Source organism: Triturus cristatus, chromosome 7 (genome assembly GCF_964204655.1).
Source record: "Triturus cristatus chromosome 7, aTriCri1.1, whole genome shotgun sequence".
NCBI lineage: Eukaryota > Metazoa > Chordata > Amphibia > Caudata > Salamandridae > Triturus > Triturus cristatus.
This window is the reverse complement of record NC_140590.1, coordinates 363,155,670-363,176,731: the sequence shown is the minus strand read 5'-3', so window position 1 is coordinate 363,176,731 and position 21,062 is coordinate 363,155,670. Positions and strand designations below refer to the sequence as shown.

At 43.6% G+C, this 21,062-nt stretch overlaps 1 protein-coding gene across 1 annotated transcript in view; it reads right to left on the bottom strand.

The window, feature by feature from the left end:
* Positions 1-13,771: 13,771 nt before the first annotated feature.
* The window catches only part of LOC146809680 (sulfotransferase 2A1-like), a 172,062-nt gene continuing 164,771 nt past the window's right edge, over positions 13,772-21,062 (bottom strand). The window contains exon 7 of the mRNA XM_085616528.1: positions 13,772-16,450. Within this exon, the coding sequence (XP_085472654.1) occupies positions 16,335-16,450 (116 nt within the window). The 3' untranslated portion in view covers positions 13,772-16,334. The remainder of the gene's footprint in view (positions 16,451-21,062) is intronic.

Below are 21,062 nucleotides of genomic sequence, written 5' to 3'. Positions count from 1 at the left end.
GACCGACTGGGAACTTGAGTTTGATCCTTTTTCCTGGGAGGGTTTCCGAAGATGAGCAGAAGCATCCTTCTTTTTGTCACCCCCTCCTCCTTTTGGAAGGGGAATCTGGACACCTTTTCAGAGTCCCACCAGCTACCTTTTCATACACTCTGGTGCTGGCCCAGAGGTCAGCTTCCTCAGAAAGCTTATGGCACTCAACCAGCCTGCTGTTGATTGGGTGTTGAAGCAGGTCAGTAAAACAGGTCTACAGGAAGTGCTCCCTCCGGACTAAGTTGTACAGTCCCTCATGGCCCTTGACCTTACTGCCCAACACCCAACCCTTCAGTGACTTACTTGTGTAGTCTAAGGAGTCTACCCATTTCTGGGTGGACCATTTGTGGCTCGCCCTATACAGTTGGCGGTATTTTTCCAGAGTCAGTTCAAACTTGTTGATCATCACCGTCGTTAGATGTGGGTGACCAGACTAGCTACCCTGCCATAGTGTTAGGAGGGTGTACCTCCCCACTGGGGGCATATACCTTGACAGACTACCTCCATTGCTCTCTGTGGGGACGTGGTGCACCTTCAATGCCACTTCATAGGCTGCCAACCACCTATCGATTTCATCCCCACCTGGTAATATTGATCATATCCTTTGGGATTCGACCTCTATTCTCAGTATTAGACACTGCGGGGGCACTGCCACCATTACTGCGGTTGGACCCTAGTTGTAGGGCTCCAAGTTCCAACTCTCTGAGGCTAAACTCATAGGCCATCTTTTTCTCTTCCAAGACTAGCCTCTTTTCAGACAGATCTTGCTCTTTGTATACTTTGCCAAGGGCCTGCTGTTTGTCTTGCCTGGCAAGCTCTAACTTCAATTTCCTTTCTTCCCTCCTATCCTCCAGTTCCTCAGAGGACAAGTTCATTGAGAAAAAACTGCTGCCGGTTCTCCTGTGGTCTCCCTGGTCTGGGAGAAGAGGGTCCCCTCCCCCCCCCATGAAACTTCAGATCTCAAAAACAATGAGTATGTCGGAGACTGTTTCTAACTCTTCCTAGCACTCAGATTTGTTTCCACTAGTTGCCTCCCCTTTGGGATGGGCCTCTGCTTATGCCCTCAAGGCTTCCTACAGCTCTGTCTTCTTGGCTTTACCCTTGCAAGTCACCCCATTCACCCGACAGGCCTCCTTGGCCTCCTTGGGCTGTGCCACTGTATAGGTTTCCAATTCGGCCAGCTCAAACTCTACCTCAGGTAGGTCCGCCGGCTCAGACAGGTTGGTGAACTAATAGAAGCAGGAAGAGAGATCAACAAAGACACAATGCCCCCCACCTCTCCATCCCCCAGAGACTTCTCTGTCCATTCTGGGGACAACTTTGGATAGAAGGGAACACTTTTACCTTTGTGAAGTCGTGGTACGCAATTACTCACCGTGTGCTGCTGTGCAAATGCAAGGCCTATCCCACCACTAAATGTTGGAACCAGAACTTTCTGGTTGGCTGAAGGGATGCTCCCGGCCTGATAGAACTTACCGCTCCCATCAAGGGAGGATGATTACACGTGCTGTATAACCTGGGCTCCCCCTTGGGTAGCTTGGCACTGAGCAGTCAGTCACAGAGGCAATATTAAAGCAGAGGCACAGCAGGCAGTCGTGATAAATACACTAAGCATCTCAAAAGAGACTTAATATGGGATGCACATAAAAATATTTCTTTGGGCATATAACACATTTGGAATTACTACTAGCGGGGGGGGGGGGGAGGGCTTTCTCTCTGATAGGGGCCAACTTGTGGAATTCCCTCCCTTCCACAGTTTCTTCCTTGGAGACCCATCTGATCTTTCGGAAGTCCTTGAAATCCTGGGTTTTCACCCGTCCAATTGCTGTGTTCAACATGAATCTTTAATGCTTTACCGTCCAATATCTCTTACCATGATCCTGTTCCGCAGCGTCCTGACGCCCCTGGGCTAAGTTCGCCAAAACTGGTCCCAGGATGCTTGTTTCCGGTCCAAGATAGATCTGACTTGGCAGGTTTGGGCTGGACTGATCCCATATGGTACAAGGTCAAGACTGACTTGCATATAGCTGTGTTTGAACTGGGGTGGCAAAGTGAGTTAAAGAACAATGATGGATTCAACCCAGATCTGTGACTGGGGGTACAGTGTCTGAAAAGTTTCAGCACTCCGTTCATCATCTCCTTGTGTTTGCAAAGTGAGCAAGGAACCCATGTCTGAGCGTGCTCTGCCAACGTAGGGCGAACAAAGCAAACACAGGGAGATGGACGGAGCGCTGAAACTTTTCAGACAATCACCCCCAGTCACAGATCTCGGCTGAATTCATTATCATGGAACACGAGTTCTGAGACAAGATCACGGAGTCTGCTGAGATGAAGAGCATTCATCTGGTTATGCTAAGGTATGGGTCTGCCACAAATCCCAGACATCATTTAGCTTCAGTAGCAGGGGAAAGGGGTTTAGGTTACACTGTCTTATATAATGACAGGGCTTTCCATGGTATACAGTTTAATAACTATGATAACAGTATATATTTTTTTTAATCTCTTTATTAACAGTTTCATTTAACGCAAGCAGGGAACAGCAAATATATAACAGAAACAAAACACACAAAAAAGAAAGAAAAACAAATGTATATAAAAAATATTCTTTTTTTTTTCCCCTTCTTTCTTTCCTTTAAATGTATACATGATTATTAACAAAGATAGAAAGCTTCCAGACACATGATAAATAAATATCTTAGTTCAAAGTCTCATTAATCCAATTCTCTAAAGGCGCCCAAAGTTGTACACCCGCCATTCTCCTTTTCCTGCCTTTAGCCCTATATATAGCCCTTTCCAAATTATACTTGGCTAATAAGCGTGCTCTCCAAGAAGAAAAGGAGGGAGGATCTGGATTCACCCAGCCTTGGGTAATACATGCCCTCCAGGTTGCCATAGAAATAAAAAGAAAATTTGTCTGGCCTTCAGATAGATCGAGAGACGATACGCCTATTAGCACTAATTCTCCTGACAGAACAATTGTCTGACCTATCAATACTTTAAGAAAAGTTTGAATTTCAGACAGTACAGAGGACAGTCGAGGACACACAAAAAACATATGAAGTGCATCTGCTGCAAAAAGTCCACATCTATTGCATGAGGTACCTACAGTAGTACCCCATTTACTAATTTTGGAGGGTGAATAATATAAATCATATAAGGCCATATAATGCTGTGTACGGGTTCTCCCAGTTATTAGTATAGTATTGGCCAAAGCTATAGATTCTTGTATTTTGATATTAGCAATACCCAATTTTTCACTCCATCTGCTTTGATGTAACAAAATATCGTCTGGGAGTGAAGCCAAAAGTAAGTTATAGTAAGAGCCAATCGATTTTTTGGTAAACAGACTATCAATGAGTGGGATCCTCCTTAACCGGGATCGATCTTGCGGACGAAGGGTATTAAAAAAAGCTATGTATCTGCACATATTTAAAATAATCATTACAGGTTAAATTATATTTGTTCACTAATGATGAATAAGTAATTAGCTGACCATCCTGCCAAAAATCGCCCGTGCAACTAATTCCTAAGTTACGCCATCGAGTCATTACTACATCCTGAAAAATTACTGGAAAGATACTAGATGATGTAAACGGAGTATACAGCAAGATTTTATCAAAGCCCATTTGCCTTTTAATTAGCCGCCAATCACCGTACGCAGCTCTCAAAATCTTAAACTTGTTTTTTTTGAAGTAGCTAGGCTCTATAATTCTCAAAAAGCTTCCTTGGCATTCTGTACCCATTGCAAATTCGTAGATTGATGGTGAATGACTAGCTGGAATTCGTATTCTAGGCCCAATTATCAGTGGTGAGATAAACTGTAACACCGCAGCCAGATAATAGTAAAGAAAATGAGGAATTCCCCAGCCTCCTCTTGATTTAGGGAGAATCATTTTTTTGTATGACCTACGATGCCCTCTATACCCCCAAAGAAATCTGGCAGACATCCTTTCCAATTGTTTAAAGAAGGTCAAGGGGAACGCTAATGGAATTGCTCTGAACATATATAAAAATTTAGGGAGGATCATCATTTTTAGACCACTGCATCTGCCAAATAAAGATAAATGGAGATGGTCAATGCGTTCTAAAGATGAATTCACTTTTTTCAGTACAGGAATCAAATTAAGTTCTGGAATAGCAGCAACTGGTGATGTAATTTTTATGCCCAAATAAGTAGCCACTGGAACTATATTTAGTTGTGATGGGGGGTTCAGACCGACAAACAAAACTTGTGTTTTTTGTATATTTAATATATAGCCAGAAAAGTTGCCAAATTGGGATGCAAGATCTTGGATTATTGGCATTGCCCCTTTAATATCCGTTGTCAGTACTACTATGTCATCTGCATAAGCTAGAGCTCTATATATCGTAGCAGCCACCTGAACTGGTTTTATATCCTCTGCATTATTCAATCTATTTAAAAAAATGTCAATATATAGAGCAAAAAGAAGAGGTGAAGCAGGGCACCCCTGTCGAGTCCCACGATGAATACTAAGGGGAAGAGATTTCTTCCCACCGATACAAATACTGGAAGAAGGGGCATCATAAACTGCTTTTAGAGCCGTAACCATTTTGGGACCAAAACCCTTTAGGGTAAGAAGATCCCAAAGATATGGCCACGCCACCCTATCGAATGCCTTTTCGGCATCCAACAGGGTGATTCCGATATCTATATTTGAGCCATGGGCCTAGTCCATTAGAGCAATCACTCGTCTGACATGGTCAGTAGTATCTCTGTTAGGAATGAACCCATACTGCAGATGCGAAACAATTGTAGCGATAACCCCAGAAAGGCGAGAGGCTAATGTTTGAGTAAATTTTACTGTCTGCATTTAAAAGAGAGATTGGTCTATAGGAGGTTGGTTGTAGATGTGGTTTCTCCTTTTTGAGAAAGGCCATGATAATTGATTCTCTCCAAGAAGGGGGAGCTGTCCCTTTCTGTGCTTCCAAGCATATGAGGAGTAACGCCTGTTTTAATACATGTCGAAAGGTTCTGTAAAACTCGAGGGGAATTCTATCTGGTCCCATGGCCTTACCCACTGGTAAGGAAAGGATGGCTGCTTCTATCTCATCCCAAGTAATATCTTTGTCTAGTGAGGCTGCCTGTATAGATGATAACCTAAGGATGGTATTATTAGCAGTAAAGTTTAAGATAGAGTCCGATGTGTATGATATCACCTCCTCCGTATATAGATTCCTATAAAACAGACGAAAAACCTCCAAAATTTTGTCAGGCTGATCATGAACTTGACCAGATTCATCCTGTATTTTATTTATAGTGTTAAGGATTTCTTTTTGCCGAATTTGTTTTGCCAGAATATGTCCTGATCTCTCCCCCAACTCATACCTGTGCCTGAAAGCAGCAAGCTGTTCTGCAAGTTTGGAAGCAAAATTCTCATATAGCCTAGACTTGAATATGGCTAAAGTAGCTTTGATATTCTCAGTATCCAGAGAATTCTTAATGGCTACAGCTAATTTTGTCTCACATTCCAGTACTGCGTTATAATAAGTGGTTAATTTATCCTGATACTTTCTTTGCTTATTGATTGAGAAAGAGAGAGTCTCCCCCCTCACCCATGATTTAAAAGCATCCCATACATCTGAATAGACGTTGATCCTGTATTGAGCTCAAAGATATCCTTAATCCATTTTTCCATATGCTCAATATAGGATGGATCTGCTAAAAGCCTCAGTTCGAATGTCCATGTTGTTACTTTGCCCAGCGATCCAGAGTCTATTTTAATCTCTATTACAATGGGATTATGATCAGAAATTATTTTTGGAAAAATCTCATACTTGCAATCCGGTATTAAAAGGGAAGATATGAGAAAATAATCCAAGCGGACACATTTTTGATGGGGTGCTGAGAAGAAAGTATAGCCTGGAAGAAGATTTCTTTTGACAAAACCTACATCCTGAAGGCCCAATTCAGATACCAAACTACATAATGCTTTAAACATCTTTTTTTTGACCCTGTATACGGCGAATCAGAAAAAATATCAAAGTCTGCTTCCAAATGAATATTTAAATCGCCGCAGAGGATAAGAGTAGAAGGCCAGCCTGCAAGTTCTACACTTAATAAATTTAACACCTCAGGGTCATCTGTGTTTGAGCCATAGATAGAACATAGAGTCCACGAGGTGCACTCTATTAAAATTTCGGCTATTGCCCACCGACCATGCTGATCTGTCTTAATCTGTTTCAGGGTAGCCTGGTTTCTTCTGCTAAGAATAGCCACCCCCTTAGTGGTGGTACCTTGATTAGTACAACCAATTACATACATGCCCAAATCGCTCAACCAGGCCCTATTATTCCATTTAAGATGAGTTTCCTGTATGCAAAGGAAATCTAACCTCATGCTCTGAATTATTTGTGCGCATATTCCCCTTTTCTTTTTATTATTAAGGCCATAGACATTCCAAGAGCATACTCTAATTCTAGCCATCACAACAAGTTAGCCCGTGTCTGAGCAATAGATCACATACTAACCTATAATCTAATTTAAATATTGAAGATACTGAACAGTGAAAAAATAAACATAAATACAAGAGTCCTTCACAATCAGGTTTCTTGAAGTTGATAAAGCCGTCCCTGCTTGTCCCCACACCTAACCCCACAATCCCCCCCACCCATTACAGTCCCTCCCTTCCAGTCACCCACCCACATAAGGCATGGGGACTGACACGTCCCTCTAATGATGGATAGAGAAGCTTTGTGCGTCTCACCATTAGCTTCCCGCCGCATAGGGTATCTCGCTAACAAAGCAGTTTTAAGAATAAGGAATATAGAAATCCCAACTCTACAGAATTTGCAAAAGGAAAAGAAAAGACGAAAGGGAAGAGGGAAAATTGAGTTGCATCCTAGCGCAGGCTACAAAATATTTTAAATGCTTGAACATATTCCTATCCCTTTCTCATCCAAAATAAGCCATGATACCCCCGATGAGCCAGATAGTCATCCGTTACAACAAAAATTTACAGTGACAAAGCAATTGTAAGCAGTCCTTAGCAGCCTTCTCTGTAGTCAAGAAATGTACTCTTTCCTTATGGATGACTTTAAGCTTTGATGGATTAAGTAAAAAGGCCTGGGCTCCCTTGGCTTGAAAAGAGGTAATCAATTGACGAATTTGCCAACGTTGTTGGACCGTAGCATGACAGTAGTCCGGACGAACAAAGAATTCCAGATTTTTCCCCTTACGCTTCCGGTCTGGGCGAGCCAGGTCGTATAAGGCTTCTCGAGCAAGAAAGTTGTTAAGAGTTATCAAAATGGCTCTGGGCATCACTTTTGAAGCATCTCTGGATTTCTTCTGTAGGAAAGGAAACCTATGAGCTCTTTGTATCTCAACCTCCCACTGCCACTGGGAGGGATCAGGAAATGCTTCTGGAAAGAGCTCAATAACAAACTGCCTGACATTTGACCCTTCGCTGGATTCGGGGATTCCAAGGATTCGTAAATTATTTCGCCTAGACCTATTTTCTAAATCAATCAACTTCCAATTGATGTCATCCTTTAATGTGTCTAGAGAAGAGAGCTGGGATTTCTGTTCAACTATAGCGTCCTCCATTGCCGAAATTCTGCCTTCAGCTTCCAAAACTCTAGCTGATGTTTCATTGCAAGTTTTTGCCACCCTCCTGCAGTTATTTTGAAGACGACGGACTGCCCCTTGTATACGCAAATTCTCCATCTTGGTTTCCTTTCGATGTTAGAGCATGACTTGATATAACATGCGTGTGACCTCTGGTAGATGGGGTTGATCATCCGATATTGCCACTGTAGAAGGTATTAACAGGCTTCGAGATACAAGGGGGGGGCTCTTTCGAGGAAGTACTGGAGCCTTACACACCGTGTTGTCTCCTGCACCCCACTCCGTTCTAGCTGACAGGGGTGTTTCCTTATCAGCCTCTTCTTCAATTGGTGAGTCCTGATCTTCTTCTTGGAACGAGGTAGTTAAACTTGTGTCGTCCCCCCACTCCTCCTCTGCGTCCATACTCCCCAACTCCAATGCATTGGAGAGATCAGACATCGAATAGAAATTGCCAGCTGAGTCGGCAGATTCTGTATCCACAATAACTTCCGAAGATATATTATCAGCAGGTATGGAACCTGGCGACAAAACAAGAGAAACCGGGACGATGATGTGTAAATCCTTGCTTGATTCCAGATGACCACCCAGTGAAGTACTTTCAGGCAAGTCTAACAATAAGGGCACAGTCGGAGTTTGTCCTATTAGCTGAGAAGTATTAGGTGTTAACTCGACAGCCGATTCAAATACTTTATTAAATGCAGTACTTAAAGAAGTAGTCTCGGTAAGAGAGAGGTCTGAGCGGGGATTCAGAGAATTCGCCAAGATCACATTTTTCTTTTTGAACATTCCAGGGATTTTTGGAACAGCCCCAGAACTACAGGTCCCAGAAGGCACCACTGCAGCCTTTTGTTTCGATATATCTAATCCTTTACCCGACTCTAGCTGGTCTCCCGGTGGATTGCAATGTACATTATTTGAACTCTCCTCACCGTTCAGATAGGACGCCGAACAATCCGGGAGGGGAGCCGGGACTACCATTCGCCCTGATGTTGTCGGCAGGTTTACTGAAGATATTTCCATCGCAGCCACAGGAATGTCAGTCTCTGAACCTTGTGAAGAGAAATACAATGGTTCTAAATGGCCTAAAAAGGTCCAAGTTAGAAAAACCTTAAAAATGGGTAAGCGTATGAATAAAGGTTTTTTGAAATTAATTTTAAAGAGAAAGAGCAATAGTTAATATAGAGCAGGGACAAGAAGGTCACGGTATAACAGATATTTTATTACACAGTGAAACAAATTAAGGTGCTCACATACTCAGTGACAATAAGCGTGACATAGGAAGTGAAAGTGAACTTTAAAAGAAGACATCGCATTGACAACAAGAATTGAACCACTTTCTTTTTAACTTAATATGATGGGTTCATGTTGTAAGCGGACGACGTTTCGAACTCAGTTAGTTGAGTTCATCTTCAGGACAAAAAAGTGAGCATCTATAATTGTCAGTGTAGATATAAGGAAGGGGTCGAGTTTATCAACTTGGATTATGGTAAATGGATCACGAGATTTCATGTGCAAATTAATGCATCAAAGTGGGGCCCTTTGTCATAGCAGGAGGCTTGGGAAACCATATGAATTCATTATATCGGGACCTCTGAGAGTCAGGTGCCGTGTGGATTTAATTTTTTCTACGCTGGAATTGCATTAAATGCGAGCCTCCCGGTAAGAAAAGAACGAGTCCTGTTCAAGTGCTGCTTCGCGCTGGGACACTTTACCACCCCAGGTTCGTATATTGGGGTACCCTTGTTCTTTATAAAACAAAAGTCTCTGAACCTTGACTCTCCGTTGCTGCAATAGCCGCCCGTGTCTTCGGTTTTGGCTTTGCCTTAGCCACCTTCATGGCGGCGTTGGAGATTTTCGGCAGCATTGCACACAATGGAGGAGAGCGCAGACCCACCCCCTTCAGCTGCAGTAAGCACTGACCGCCAAAGCAGGGTAGTAGATAGACGATAAAGAGTGGCAGCGTTTAACATATCAAACATCAAACATATCAAGAATAGCAGAAACTCAGAAGCGTAAAGAGACCGGTAGCCGAGCTCAGCGGTGCATAGGGAAGCAAAGGATTGGTGAGCACAACTCAGCTGCTCTCACGGACGTGAAACGCGTCCACCATCTTGCCTTCACTCCGATAACAGTATTTTTAGTATGCATTTGTTTGCAATTGTGGCACCGTTAGAAATGGGGGTCTCTAGGTGGCAATGGTTTGCACCTTTGTCCAAGTAGGGACCCTTCTTCGTAGTTAGGGTAAGAGGGATACACCCCTGCTCACCCCTTTGGTAGCTTGGCATGAGCAGACAGACTTATCTCAGAGGCAGTGTGTAAAGCATTTGCACATGCATACAGTAACACAGTGAACACACTACAAATTGACACCACACCAGTTTAGAAAAATAAGCAAAACTTTATCTAGCCAACAAGACCAAAAACAACAAAAATCCAACACACAATATTGTAAAAATAGTTACTTTGCAAGATAACCTTCAATTTGCAAGATTAGCAGAAAAACATAATTCTTCCAAGTCTGTAGCTCCGCCTGGGGCTATCGCAATGCTGAAAATGAGTCTAAGAGTTCCAGCCGACCACGTTGGTTCGGGCCAGCTAAAGTGTTGACAGACTCATAGACACTACCTTTGTCATTGTGGCCGACCCCGTTGGTACGAGTTGGTCAGGGCAACTGTCACAGGTGTGATGTGAAGAGGAAGCGGTGCAGCTTGCGGTGCCCACGCGGTGCAGGCAGAGGCTCAGTGACGTTCGCCCTACGGCATCTGTGAGGCCAAGGCTTGTGATGCAGAAAGAGGCAGTGCTCTATGCGGTGCTGGCTGGTCCAGAGACAGTGCCTAGAAAGATGGTGAAGTATTTGCTGTTCCTAAGACTTTTTGAACATGGGGCAAGCTTTACCTCATGCCCTTGGAGATAATTTGTCAAGTAGGATACACACACAGTTCCTCTCCTTGGCAGAAACAGCTATTGCAGGCCAACGCCAGACAGCACACAGCAAAGGGGTAGTACTTTTCATTCGGCATCTCCCAGCTCTTCTCCTTGGCAGAGGTTCTTCTTGATGTCCAGAAGTAATCTAAAGGTCTGTAGTTTGGGCCCCAACATTTATTATCCCAACATTTATTGTCCATTTCTCTTTGTTCTCTGGTGTCAGAGAGGCTCTGTGCTCAGTCAAAACCAGTTCGGTCCTCTCTGGTGCAGCTTCCCGGCAGGGGGCGGTGACAGCATTGTGTAAGGCAGACCAGGCACATTCAGGTGAAAGGAAATCTCCTCCCCCCTACTCTAAATGCAGTCCAGGTCTATTCAGCCCAGCCCGGACTCATCCAGGAACGGTAGGACACACCTCAAACCCCTCCCAACCCCTAGTGGCTGTCTAAAGTGAATGCACATTGCTAGCCCCTGTCACTCCGAAACCAGACAGTTAATATACAAGCCTAGGAGAGGCACACTGGGTGGCTAAGCAAGAAAATACCCACTTTCTAAGAGTATTATTTTCAAACCCAGAATACAAAAATCCTCCTTACTAAAAGATGCATCTTTATATCCTGAGTTCAGGCATACCAAACTCCGCTTTCCCATCTTGTTCCCATGTGCAGATATACTTATAATATGTTATAAGTAAACTCCCACTCTGTCCTATGGGACAGATAGTCTTTCAATAGTGAAATACGAAATTGGCAGTATTTCACCATCAGGACATGCCACACACATCAGGGTATGCCCTACCTTTCGCATACACTGCACCCTGTCCACATGGGCAGCTTGGGCCTACCTTAGGGGTGATTCTCATGTAAGAAAAGGGACGGTTAGGTCCAGGCAAGTGGGTGTAGTTGTCAGGTCGACATGGCAGTACTAAACTGCCCACAGACACTGCAGTGGCAGGTCTGAGAACCTTTTGCAAGACTGCTTGTGTGGGTGGCACACTCAGTGCATGCAGACCCACTAACAGCAATTGAATGACATGCCCTGGACATACACAGTGCACTGTACTCGGCACTTAGTAGTAAGTCAAACAAGCCAATCATGTAAACACCAATCCATAATAACAATTTACAAAGAGAGCATATGTACTTTAGCACTGATTAGCAGTGGTAAAGTCCCCAGAGTCATAAAACCCACCAAAACAGGGTCAGAAACAGGAGGCCAAAAAGCAAAAAGTCTGGGGACAACCCCACTGAAAAAGCCAGGTCTAACAGGCAAAAATACTGCAGTTCAGAGTACGGCAGTTTAAACAAATATTTTAAACTTCTTTCATGTCTCCTGTTTATCTCCTTGTGGACGACTACAAGTGGGAGAACGAAAGATTGTGTCCTGTTATCACGATCCCAGAGTGGGTTGAGAGTGTGGTGTTCCACCATGCCAATTCACTGGTTTCTCTGGTAAGGATAGGAGGGAAAGTGAGGCAATATAGCTAGTAAGACTCAGGCTCATGGATACTGAGATACTGAGGTGGTGTGGTGTTCCTACATACTGATGTTCTATGGCCCCAAGCATAGTTCTGTAACTGAGCAGACTCCCTAAAACAGGATTTAGTAGAGGTGTGGGCACCATTCTCCAGATCCAAGGTAGATGGTGTAGGTCCCTCCCTAGCACTGTCCAAAATGATGTGTCTCCTGCGTTTTCTCTATGTTCTCGCACATTTCCCACACTCAATTCCCAGGTGATAATTCCACTCGCTGATGTTCAGGAACCTCATCTTTATCTGAGCGGCAGTTCGCAACTGAGTGACCTTTGTTCAGACCAGACACTCTTCCTATGGCCGGGGGGTTGGGGATGCCAGACCTTTATGGCTATTACCTAGCTGATCATCATGATCATCAAGGACTGGTTTAATGGGGGAAGGATGACACAGCCTATCACATGGAATTACATCGCCTAGGCCTAAATTGTATTATGGGCAAGCTATATGGGGGCCTCCCTCATGGTCTCCCCAACTACACCTGAGAGACCCTCCTACACTGGAAAGCAGCACTCCCCTTTGTCAAATGGGATCGTAAACTCACCAGGATGACCCCACTTTGGCAAGGGACATCGCAGAACCATACTGCAGGCCTACATGGCTTTACGCAATGTCACAAAATAGGGATTACCCATTTGGGAGATGTATAGCAAGCAGATGCTATGATGTCATTTCGAATCTGCAGAACAATACCAGCTTCCCTGCACCCAGTTCTAGCGTTACTTGCAACTACAACATGCCTTGTCGGAACACCTATCTACTGGTATGGCCATCCTGGAATTCAACCCTTGTGAAGCCAAGATCCTGATGGGAAACCTGGGTAAGGGTGCTATGTCCCTAACATACCGTTCCCTCATTATTAATGCTCCCGGCCAATTTACTGATCTACGGGAGAGGTGGGAGGCCTGGGTGGGAGATCTGGATGACTACGACTGGCCCCCCGGGAGCTGGTTATCCCTGCTCACCTACACTTGATCCAACTCAGATTTTTTAAATCTCATGTACCCAGCCCTCCAGTGACTATTTCGAGCGGGCAAGGCACCTCAGGCTTGCTGTGCTCGAGGCTTCCTAGCGCAAGCGGATTTCATTCACATGGTCTGGGCCTGTCCAATTCTAACCCAATTCTGGGAAAGGATTAAAGGGGGATTTTCTCTGGTCATGGAGCGTCCAATTGCACTTACCCGCAGTGTTGCATTACTGGAGCTCCTGGAGGAGGTTGGAGGACGAAGGATGGAACAGACCTATGTTGGAGTCACAATAATGGTGGCCAAGCGAGACATTGCACGTCACTGGAAGTTCTTGGTTCGCCTTCACTGGGAAGTGGAGAAAGGGTGCGGACTTGTGTGATCGCCAGGAACAACCTATCTTTGAGGCACATGGGTACCCACAGTAACATGACAAAATCTGGGGCAGGTAGTGAAAACATCATGGGCTGGATGTGTGGTCTGGTAGTGTCTTGCCTGCTCTCATGTTTACCTCAAAAACATATGGAATTGTTCACTGTGTGTTTTTAGGTGTGTTACTCTAAAAACAATAAAATGTAGTTAATAAACATTGGCATATGTTAGCCAAACACAGTATGCGAGAGCCTGCTTGCCCATGGGACTTTGAATTTCTAGTGGCACAGTAGGTACTGCCTATGTAGAATCCTCTTGCCTGAGTGGTTCAACTCATGAAAGATACTGCAATAAGAGGGCTTGCAGTTTGTTTTATTTGAAAACATTTTTATTGCGAAAAATGCATTTCTTCAAATCTTAATATTTTCACATCTTTAGCAAAACTTTTATCATAATTAAAAATATACGGTACAATAAATTTGCCTTTTTGAGCACCCCAAGAAGGAGAAATGAAGATAAACCAAGGTGAGGGGGTGCTTAGAAGAGAAAGGGGGGTAGTTGAGGGATCACTAGACTTGCCAGCTATAAACCACCTATCATCACACTTCAAAATGTATCTGCCTCCTTCGAGAGAGGCAGCCCCTTCATCCGCTACCACAACTTGTCACTGTATAAAAAGCAGTACATTGACACTGCACCTCACCAACATATCACTATAGTGATTCCAATATGTTGACTGAAACCACAATTGTGGAGGTGTTCAGGGTTAGGGTGGGTTCAGAAGTTTATCTGATGTCTATATTGAAGCTGCTTTGATGTAAATGTAGGTTTGGGTAGTAGAGTGTCTAGTCGTGGGAGGATGTTTAACAGTTGAGGTAGTAACATACAACACATTTAAACTCCTACTGATTGTATCATGTGGATTGTAGATTGTTGAGTTTACTAGGAGAGAGCCATATCCAATAAGCACAGAATAAACTTCAAGTGTCATCGGCTGCCCACCACAGATTGCCCAGGAGTGTTTGAACTGCTAGTGGTTTAGGGAAGGCAGAGGCCTACTAGCCTAGCCATCGACTATCCAATAAAATCCATCACAAACATTGCTAATGCCGTCTAACTACATAAGTCACTTTACAATGAGACTCCCTTATATAAAATATGAATCACAATACAAGGTCAACGTACAACTTTGACTCTGGTCAATGAGCACCCCAGAACGGTAAAAAGACCCCAGATTTCAAAAGCAGTATGGTACCATACAAATATTAGAAAGGGCTATACAGATGTACATATGGTTTGATTTCTCCAGTTGTGACACAGAGGCACAAGTTCACACTCTTATCACTTCTTCTAAATATGAGTAGCTCTTGCTGATTAGCATGAATCAAATACGCAAACACACGTTGGCTTGAATACAAAGGATGTTATCTTCTAAGCAGCTTTTCTTAGCCAGGCCTCATCACCTTCATCTGTCAACATTGCCATTACCATGCCCTCACCTGTTGCCTTTCCCCCCTTTTTTGCATGTAAGCTTGAACATCTTACTTACTAGCAATAAATCAGCAGGTTCAGAGTTGCAGTCCGTAACTCTTGTACTAAAGTCTTAAGATCTGAATGCCCCACCATTGTGGGCACGTTCAGGACTTAGATTCTTATCCTGCTTCAAAAGTCATGCCAGCGTCTAATTTGCTTTCTTGCATGGTATAATGAACCTACCTACTGAGATTAGGAAGGTTAGACCTACATTATGAAAACTTGGCCTCTAAATTCTGTATCTTGCTCCAGAGGTTGGCTATCTGTACTCCACGCTGGCTGGTCTACACTTCATGGTTTCCAGTCCAGCTGCCAGAGAGGCCATAATCTCATCTGATTTGCCCACAGTCCATGTATGTCTTCGAATGAATCAATGAATCCTTTTGACTCTTCTGGAAACATCATTTGTGCCTAGCACTGTTCACTACTCCAAGGAGACACCTAGGATTTGGTGGAATGGCCCTCTGAGAATTTGCCACTGTCTATTTTGCTCTTGTGATTAAACATGGAGTTTCCTCCAGGCATCCCAACTCTGACTTGCATTGGGCTCCAAGACAACAGATTTGTGACCGTCCACGGCATTTACGTGATCCTTGTATTTTTTGTGCTACTATGAAAGTAATGAAAACACACCCCACTGAGCAACTGGCAGGAGAACGCAACTTTATAAAGTTCCTCAACCAACAGGGTTTCTGCGCTGGATGGACACCACTCAACTCTCTTATTTCAAGTGCACAAACAGCAGACTTCAGTTTCTGATACAGTAACTTCAGTGAAGTGGAACCTTTGAGAAAGTAAATAAATAGGTAAAGGCATCAGAAAAAAGATCAGAGAAAGCAAGAAAGAGAGAAACTGTGTAAGCCTGTTTTCTCTACAGTAACAAAGTAGCAGAGCTGAGAGAATAGTGGTTCCACGAAAATGCTGCATCAAAAAAACACAAGCAATACAATATGACACTACTTCTGGAAAGTGAAGGTGCCTGATGAAATGAGAGCAGCAGCCTTGTTCATGATCATATTGTTCCTACTTTCAAGGCAGTGTGATCTTTTACTTTCCATCCCTTCCATGACTATGAACTTTAGATTTTTTGTAATTGCTGAGAATTTCTAGTGAGAGAGCAAAGACAATTTACAGTGTTACTGAAGAACGGGAGATAGAAAAACTAAAACAAACATGGCGCCCATATCTGCAATCAATATACACCTGTATGTGTCTGAGCGGAGGTAAATGGCTGACAGTTTCACCCTAAACATAATGGAGGCTTTCAAACTGGTGGCACACATTTATGACTTAGAAACTGTTTGTAGTGTATGTGAATATTTTCTGGCGCCTTCTGCCCAACACGTAAAGGCATCGGATGCCATCAAGAGGCCACGTCATTCCGATGCTGCTGGTTTCAGTCCCATCCAAACCGTTCCTTGAGGTTGAAATTCTTCATCTTCTCCTCGAAAATCTTGTCAAACTCCTCATTCTGAGCTACGGTGAAATAATTCTTCCAGTCCCCGGAGATTCCTGAAAAATGTGAGGGGAAAAAAAGGCGCAGTCAGCCACGATAGATTGGCATTTCTCAGCCCAGGCCTCGCAGGACTCTTTAGCAGAAGTTAGATGTCCAACCAAGGCCCGGAATCACTTATCACCGATGGCGACTGCGCCATGCACCTCTGCTAATGACTCTTCTGGGAAATTTAGCCATTTCTTAGAATGAATTACGTGCATATTTCGAAAGGCTTCTGACTTTTCATGAAGCAACTATATTAGGAAAATACGTTTTCCAGAGAGTTAGTTAACACATAGACGAAACCAAGACATTGAAAGATAGGTCTCCTAGCAACATATCTATTGGCAAGCGAGGTTTACATCATGCCAGTATATTGACATAACACATCAACCTGTGTAAAACGGGTGCAGCCAGAATAAGCAATGGTACCTTTTGTGCACAAAAATTAATATTCAAATATTAAACAGAATTAGATTTTGCAAAAACAAAAAACCTGTCACAATATCTTCAAAATAACTTAAGATTGAACAGAACTTAATGATCAAATACTGTACTGAAGGTAACAAAACACTGGCAGTTTAAAGTTCTCAACATTCTGGCATGTGAGCTCTTGTGATTTTTAACACAAAAATTACTAAATGAGGCATGTTTACACCAAATTGTTTTTTCGACATATTGAAGTATAACTAAGGACTAGATTTGCGGATATAGCAGAAGAAAGGGCCATAGCAAGTCTGCCAGACATCATGTACTGGGACCAAAAGCAAGCAGAGGCACAAAGCCAACAAACCTGGGTTTAACGGGCTAATGCATGAAACCACAGCATAAGGACATTAAAGTAAGACATGTGGGCAAGGGACACGGAACGGGAGGAAGAGGAGAGGCGGGGAGTCGGAGGTGGTAGCAGGGGTTAGAACATATCGGTGGCAGAAGCATGGCACGGGAGAGGATGGGCATTGCAATATAGAGGAAGGGTGGGGAGTGGAGCGGGGAGGCAGAAACAATGGCGGAGAAGAGCAGGCTCGGAAACACCAAAGAGCAGCTGTAAGAAGGCACTCCTCATGCTGCTGGCTGCTGAAATTACTTCTGTTTTCAGTGTTGCTGTTCTGGAACAGACTACCAATGTAGCTGGTAATGAAGCGGCTCAGCTACATGTGAGCCAGGCAACACACATGGTGTATACAGCCATGTTAGCTTGAGTTCAAGTCCGAGAGCGTCAAGGCAGGAATGGTAGCATGGTGCCAGGGAGGCTGCTGAAGTGGTGTGGGGGATACTAGGCACATAGGGATCAATGAACTGCGGACACAACTGAGGGAGGATGCAACAAGGAGTGGTATGAGGGAGAAGTAAAACCATCCCTCATACTTTGCAATGTGAGCATGCACTTGGAGGCCGAAGGCTACACCATCCATTAGCCAACGGCAAGAAGGGAAAGGGTTTTACTGTACTTGGTTCAGCCAAGGTCTGATTGACAAAATCTGAAACTCGGGGCGCTCTGCACCCGGGCCGGATGGCGCTCCTCGTACCTGGATGCGGAACTCAGGCTGTACATATGCACAATACCCCCGAGTGTCTGAGGACTGAATAGCCAGTTGGGTTATTCTTTGTTCCAACCCAAGCCAGTATCAACACAGGAACAAACCGACGGTCTTGATAAAGAGACAAATATGAGATACTGATGACTCATACTAGAGGTTAAAGTCTCCTTTGTATTCTCTGAGTTGTAACCTCAGATTGGACACTCCCGTTGGGAGGTTCTTTTCTCAAGATCAGAAGCCCACTTTTAGGAGGACCGGATACAACCGAAGTGAAAGTATCATACAACTTTTGAAACTTATTCCACACCAGAGGTACAGGCAATATGTGACTCTGAACGTCGCCCTACCTTTTTTACACTCCGGCTGGAGTGTTGTACTGCATTCCTGCATGATCAGTGTCATCGGATCCCCATCCATCCACGCGTATAAATTTATGAATTATTGGCCCCTAAGAAGATGGAGTTCATCAGTTGTGTCCATTGAAACGTACGTCGACCGGATAGTGCGACATCCCAGCTACCAACACAAGCACTGAAGGTTGATGGCTCACCCCTTTTGATTCCATCTGTGCATGCAGTGTTGTACTGGGGTGTGTATGAGTGTGTGTAGTATGTGTCAGTGATACGATCGATGAGTACATGAATGAAGTGTGAGTATGAGGTTGATGTTTTTTTCTGTTTTTTGATAAGAGTGGATTTTAGTTACTCAAGATGACATGTTTTTTGCTTATTGGATTTATATTAAATGCACTCGTTAGGTTTTTCAAATGACCGAATTAAACCAATCACGTACATAAATTGTTTTGCTAAATGAGGAACACTGTCTTAAATTATGTACTGCAATGAAAAAATGGTTTAACTTCTTTTACACTAAATGACAAAGGGCAAATAAATGAATTTTGAAGTAAGGCTTGGAGACATGTTGTGTAACAGTAAATGACCCATTGTAGTGCTCAATGGTAGCTAGTAGCAAAGAAATATAGGTCAAGTGGGAGGCTCTTTATTATCTGATTGACAAAATCAAAATGGCTCAGATAAGCTTGACGGAAAAAAAGAATTGTTGAAGAAGGCAGTCCCAAATCGGATTGAATTTTTAGAAACAATAAGTCTGTTTGGCAGCAGTGTTGTAAAAACCCAGACAAAAAACAAAACAGTGAGAAATGGAAGTGGTCCATGGCTGGACATGATCAGATGTTGTTTATACTCCTTTTTCACTGAAAGACTGTGTATTGAACCCATGTGATCAGGCAGATTATTTAATGGCGCACACCATAATGACGCATACCATACTGCACTGCGTTGTCCTAATGGAGCAAGTATGGAACAATTTGCAGCATAATTACCGTGGAAAAAAAGAACATCAAATTTGAGAATTTTAAGGACTTCTCTTGATTACTGCAGGACATACTATAATCCTATATATGCTTCATGCAAAGGTTAAATTAATATTCACACGTTAAGGAGTAAATTGATACAGAGCTTCTACTCTAAATTTATATTTAAATTTCCTTACAAACCGTAAAAACATCAGACTCAGTCTCCATTAATTTTCAAATGGTAGTGGTTTGTTCCAGTGCTATGTATACATACAATTTTGTGAATTAAAAACCAGACAAAATTGTACTTCTGATTTTAGCCTTTAGAGAGGACTTTTGTCGGGGGTCACCAGAACTACTGAATACTGTTTTTGTTCACTAGGTTATGGAATTCAGGAGTGAGTAAACCCTCTGGAACTCTTGTACACATGGCTGCATTCCAAATGTGTCCCCGTGTTGTCTTGAGTCAGGTCAAGTGCAAAGTATGCACATTATGTCGATCCGTCTGCTGGCGCGCCGTATTGTACAAACTTGTATCAAGGCAATATCTGTATCCTGTGTGATAAATGAGCTGCTGAGAGTGTTAGGGTATAAAACATGTCGCAGGGCTATCGCTGACAAATAGTATACCACACTAAGCTGTCCCTCTCACAATAACCAGACTACTGGCACACTCAGTAGCCCTGGTGAATTAGGCCAACACCTTGTCCAGTGGGTTCCATTTCAAGTGTCTTGTCATTAGCTGCCCCATGTAATATTAGATCAACACGAGGGCATATGGGCAGCAACCCCATCAAATAACGTCCTCTGATAGATAACATGGCATCAGAGATGCTGGTGGGATTTCAATGGGCTAATAGCCGGCATATTAACTATAATAAAATACCCACTCTGTGGCAGAGGCCGTTTGTGTTTTGAGTAGTGAGCGTTTCTATGAGATCACTACGGTTCATGACAGATAAGTAACACGTCTGGCTGCAGAGCCAGCTTTTGAAGAAGTGTGATATTCCATCATTTTCATTTCATATCATAACTTCGTGTGAAACCTATCAACTTCAAGCGATTTGTTGAAGAACGCAGTTTAGCCTATTTTTTTCTCATGATAGAGCATACAGAACAAGCAACTTTAAAATAGCAGTACTGTGAGCAAAGCCTCCTGTATCCACCTGAAAGACTCATACAATGTATCAGGAAGTGTATGTACCTATTTCAGGAAGGGGCAAGCTAAAGTCTCCGATCCACCTCTTCACACATGTCAACAACCAGGGACACACAAGACAAACATTGGAGCAGGGGCGACTGGTGACATTTGAAAGTGGTGAGCATAAATGTTGGGGACGAGCGGCCTGTGGCGAGCGAGCTTAGCAAGCTAGCCCTACTGGCATAAGGGGCAGTGGCGGTGCGTCCATTGGGGCATTGCCCCACTAATGCCACGGCCCCATCCATCGATCGTTTTAATAAATTACGAATAACAAACAAAAAAAATTCTTTCTACTTCTGATGCTTATTCCAATCAGGACTCCTGATTGGAATTAGCATCAGAAGTAGAACGAGGGACACTGAAGGGGGTGGGGCTGCAGCAGCACTCAGGGTTTGAGTGACAGCGCACTGGACAGCAATAGTGCGCATGTTGGATTTTGGGCTGGTCATTTTTACGACCAGCATCGCTGTGCAGGTGTGTGCAAATGAGTAACCGACGCTGTCGCCGGCACGTGACGAAAGTGGCTGAACCCTGTTTAGGTCCCGCTGTCTCGCTACCGACAGCTTTTTACT